The following is a 5204-nucleotide window of genomic DNA, read 5'->3' as shown; positions in this document are numbered from 1 at the left end:
AGTTTCACACCTAAATAAAGCATAGTTTCAAAACCAAATAAATTAAGTATAGTTTTACAAGCCGAATAAAAATTAAATTGTCTCAAATACATATGAAAAGAAAATACATTTATTGGTTGCCAACATGAGTCCACATATGCTCAACCAAATCATTTTGCAGATGCATGTGAGTTTTTCAATCACGCATTTCATGATGAAATTAGATGAATTGTACAAACGTTGCCGCTTCTCCATGCTCAGGCGCAACGTTCTCGTCCTGAAACTGAAACCCTTGATCGTAGATACGTTCCGAGCGCTCATCTTCTATGATATTGTGCATGATCAAACAAGCTGTCATCACCTCCCACAGCTTCTTGGTGCTTCAAGTCCTAGCAGGATACCGAACGACGCCCTATCGAGATTGCAAAACATCAAAGGCACGCTCAACGTCCTTCCTAGCACTCTCTTGCTCTTGGGAAAATCTTTTTCTCTTCTCTCCGACAGGGTTGGGGATTGTCTTCACAATAATGGTTCACTGAGGATAGATATCATCATCTAGGTAGTATCCTTTGTCGTAGTTGTGGCCGTTGATGGTAACATTCACCGGCTGGCTGTTGCCTTCGGCAAGCCTTGCAAATACCGGCGAGCGTTGAAGCATGTTGATATCATCGTGTGATCCGGCCATGCTGAAGAAAGAGTGCCCAATCCAGAGATCTTGTGAGGCCATGGCCTCAAGTTTGACAGTGCAAACCCTGACATGGCCCTTATACTGCCCTTGCCAAGCAGAAGGGCAGTTCTTCCACTCCCGGTGCATGCAGTCTATACTGTCAAGCATCCCTAGGAAGCCGCTGCTTGCATTCATCGCCAACAAGCGGGTTATATCTTGAGGAGTCGGCTCTCAACTACTCAGGTCCAAACACAATAGTCACAACCAAACTTGTACATGGAGTCTAGGCATGTAGAGTCGCTCATACGGACGTAATCATCAATGAGATCACCGGGCACTCCATATGCAAGCATCGGATGGCTGCAGTGCATTTCTGATAAGATGAGATGCCAATCTTTCCAAGGGCACCCTCTTTGCACTCGAAATAGTTATCGTATCCGACCATCCCCTCTCTAATACGGTTGAAAAGATGTCTAATCATATGGAAACGCCGCCGGAATTTTTGATGGTTGAATAGCGGGTTGGTTGAGTGAAAGTAGTCAGGACGAAGGAGTTGGCCGGGGCGGCAAGGCGGCTTCCTGCTCGCGGCGGCGTCGGGAGGTGGGTGGCAAGAAGCTTCGGTGCCCCAGCGATGAGACGGTGCTGACGACAACGTGGGAGGTGGTTGCGTTGGGGCGAGGTGTGTCGGCACCGAAAATGGGCGGCGTTGGTGACGCGGCGGAGGCGGGCGAGGGTTTGTTGTCGATATGGGGTGGGAGAGGATGGCCAATGTGTCACCGACTAGCGGGCCGGGGGAGGAGGTGGGCGCGCGCGTTTCCGTTTCGTGTCTGCGCCGGCACAAATAAGGCTCAAAATTGGATCGAAAATGAGTCGGCAGGTCCGCGCACAGATGAAATGGGTCGTCGCGTTGGAGTTGTTCTAATTCTCCAAACAGTATTAACATATACGTGCAACATGCCCCAAAATGGGCATAACTAGCTGGGATGGGTGTGCCTAGCCATAATCGCATTCACAGGTGGTGGTTGGTACAGTTACTAAAAAAAACAGAGGTGCTGGTAGGTACAGTGAAAGGAAGATACGAGCCCAAAGCAATATGCGGGGTGCTCCGGCTCCATGCAATGCAAGCCAAGCCAGCGTCCACACAACACGACACGTACAGTGAGGCCGAGCGGCGGCAGGGTTCCCCGCACATGGACGTAGGTACGGGCGCACGCGACGCGAGCTATTAACTAGTGGTACTACTAAAGGTCAAACAAGCTGTTTCTCCTAAACCCAATGATGCGCGCCAGCTGCGTGCATGGTCTCCAATCAAAGGCATCTGGACACTGTGAGAGAGCGCGCGAGTACATTTTGATGTCGGTCGTACCACGGATTAGCAAATCACAGGGTGTCACCGCGTGGAGGAGGAGGGTCTATCTTATCCCTGCGCTGCGCAACAGGTGGAATCTGGACGGGAGGAGCCCTCAATCAGATCGGGGTGCCCCTGCCCCGCGTTCATATCTGTTGTTACTCATGAATAGTTACCAAAAACGTTTTCTGTTGACAGGAGATAGGGGGAATGAGCTGTGGCTGCTCGACAAATTGGGTCCATGTAACAAACTGTGATGGGATGGACGATCATTTCGTGTCGATCCTAATTTTCCTGATGGCTTTTTCACGATCTTGCAAGTTGTTCTATGGAACCATGGTCCACTACAGTGCATGGAAATCATGATGACAAGCCAACAAAACGAGATCAATCATCGACAATCATAATAACACGATACAGACGCCTACGCAAAAACCACCACTTGGTGGAGGATATCTCCCCTCTTCCAAGGACGGATTGACACGTAGGATAGCTGGCTCTGATCGGCATGAAATTATAGCCCCGACAGAAGCTAGGAAATCAGTACCCTTGTCCGATGCGACACAAACATACATATGCAGTGGATCTGCTCGCTGGGCCGGGTGCTTGGATTGCGTTACTGCCATGTGCGTCCACGCGAATATATGTGTGACACCGGACGGGATCGATCGAGGAAGAAGAGAAGAGTACCCGCCAGTGCCACCGCCGCATCATCTCGCTGGCGCAAACACTGGCGGAATCGCATCCTCTCTACTATGATGTGATCTCCATGCAGAACGCGTGCACGCGATCTGATGATGCGGCGCGCGCGCTAGGAAAGTGATTTTGTCACCACCCAGGCTGGCTCAAAATATAAAAAAATAAACACTTTCAAACTACAACTTCGATCCGCGGCATCAAATTAAGAAGCTAAAATCTAAAAAGTGGCCGCGCACCAAATAGACGATCCGGGCGGCCGGCTCGCGACCGCACGATCGCTTGCGATCGGCCTCGGGGGAGCGCCAGGTGTCGTCTGGTCGGTTCGTCCAACCGCGCGGTCGTGGGCGGTTTGTCCTTATCCGGACGAGCATGGACCCACATGTAAGCGGGCGTGGCGTAGATCGTGGGCAGCCGTTTTCGAAACGCGAGCCGTTCTCGCTCTTTCTTCCCCTTCCTCTCCTGTTCCTCCCCCATTCTCTGCTCCCCTCCTCCGCCCTCGCTCTCGCTCTGCGGCAAAATCGTGCCGCGGCTCTCCAAATCTCCGGTGGACCGCGCGGGGATTCGCTGCTGGCCCTCGTCGGCGTTGCAGGTACCCAGTGCATCTCCCCTTTCTCTGTCTCGTCGCCGGGGGTCTAGGTCGTCTCGAGGTCGTCGGCGGCGAAAATGGCGGGCTGGGATTCCTAGGGTTTCTGCGGTTTATGTGGTCAACTTACTCGCACGGTCGTTTTGGTGTAGACGCTTTTCAGGTGGGATGGGTGTGCTTCTGTTCGACTAGTCACAGTGTCATTGGATCTGTAATGGTGGGGATTCGTGGGGGAGTGCGTTTGTTGTTGGTGCAGGTGGTTGTTGGATTTGCGCTCGAGGCAGACGTCCGCGACTGCCCTCTGCTATCCTCTCTCTCTCTCTCTCTCTCTCTCTCTCTCTCTCTCTCTCTCTCTCTCTCTCTCGTCGCCGGTGGCGAGGTGGTGTCTAGGTCGACGGGTGGCGGATGTGGCGGGCTGCATAGGGGGGAGCCCTTGCTGTGTTTTGCTTCGTTTTTGTGCGGTAGTGGTGGTGGTGGTTTTTGTCCCACGATTCGTCCTTGATTCGATGTTCATGGCCGCTGCAGGAAGTTTATGAACTGGTTGGCTATGCAATTGCGGTTCTGTGAACTTGCTGTCTCTTAGTTGTGTTCGAGTTTTGCAGAAGTTGCCGTGTAGTTGGTAGACACTTGTGTTCCAGTTGCACAAAATTCTATCCAGTTGGTTTCATTCATATAGTAGTTGGCTGTCCCTATGTTCTGCAGTTGCACCAATTTTTTGCTAGTTGGGTGTCTACATACTGTTCAGTTGCACAAGTTGCCTGCTCAGTTGGCTACATCACTTTTACTAGTTGGTTGTCCATATGTTCTACACCTGCACTAGTTTGTCCCGCTTAGTTGGTTTGATGTTTTGCACTAGGTCGACCGTCTATATGTTGTTCATTTGCACAATTAGATGGATGCATCCATATACTAATTGGCTGTATATATATACTGTTTTTGTGTTGCACAAGTTGCTCTGCTTTCGTGGTCAAGTTGGTTGTCCATGTGTTTTACAATGGACACTAGTTGCCCTGCTTAGTTTGCTTGCTATTTTGTGCTAGGTTGTCTGTCTACGCGTCGTTCAGTTGCACAAGTTGCCTGATTAGTTGGGTGCATCCATGTACTAGTTGGTTCTGTACTTCATTTTGCGCATCTTCTAACTCATTTTGCGCATGAGTTGGCTGTTTTCCCCTCTGCTGTGTGCAACTAGAGACTCTTGTTTGTGCAATTTTAGCACCAATGCTTGCCAGTTTTCCAATATAATCTACCCAATCCACCAGCGTTGTGGTGGCTGTGGTGGTTTATGTGTTATTCTCGTACTTTGTGCAACTAGGACCCCTTGATTTATGCAAATTAGTACCAATGCTTGCCATTTTTCCATTTTTTAATTTTTCTCAATGTGCAAGTCTTTTTGTTGTGGATATGGTTGTTTTCATGTGTCTCCCCTCATGTTCAACTAGGGACGCTTTTTCTAGAATAAGTTATCTCACTGAGCTTGTTGCCTTTACTTAACTTTTTTCTGCCTAGGTATTACTTGTCACAGTTGGCAAGTAATAACTAGGCAGAAAAAAGTTAGTTGGCTTTTTTGATGTCCAGTTTGCACAAGGTTTACTGCCCAGTTGGCTGCATCATTGTAGTAGTTGGTTGTCCACATCTTCTAAATATGTTTTTTTGTTGTATTTCCTGCCACAGGGCAAAAATGGTTATAATAGGAGGAGATGCGGATGGCAATGAAGAAGATGTATTTTTTTCACTTTTTTTTCTTTTGTTTTTGAGTTGTTTTCAACTTATGCATGTATGCTAATATCTTTTTTTTTCATGTTTTCTTTTGGTTGCTTAATCAGCGTTCTGGAAGTCAGCCACTTCGCCGGAACTCGAAGCGTCCTGCTAATCGCCAGCCAGGACCTGCGCAGAGTGTTGAGCTGGGAGAGGATGTTGAGGTAAGTGGC

At 49.3% G+C, this 5204-nt stretch overlaps 1 protein-coding gene across 1 annotated transcript; it reads right to left on the bottom strand.

Annotated features, from left to right (window-relative positions):
• Nucleotides 1–511: 511 nt before the first annotated feature.
• On the bottom strand, nucleotides 512–841 carry LOC147980941 (uncharacterized). The gene has a single exon (XM_087515808.1). It carries the CDS (start codon nucleotides 839–841, stop codon nucleotides 512–514), a length of 330 nt encoding a protein of 109 aa, XP_087371934.1.
• Nucleotides 842–5204: the final 4363 nt, after the last annotated feature.

The sequence above is a fragment of the Triticum urartu genome, chromosome 3A (assembly GCF_056163025.1).
Source record: "Triticum urartu cultivar PI428250 chromosome 3A, HENAU_Tu73, whole genome shotgun sequence".
NCBI lineage: Eukaryota > Viridiplantae > Streptophyta > Magnoliopsida > Poales > Poaceae > Triticum > Triticum urartu.
The sequence above is the reverse complement of the archived record's forward strand: the minus strand, read 5'-3'. Positions and strand labels throughout refer to the sequence as shown.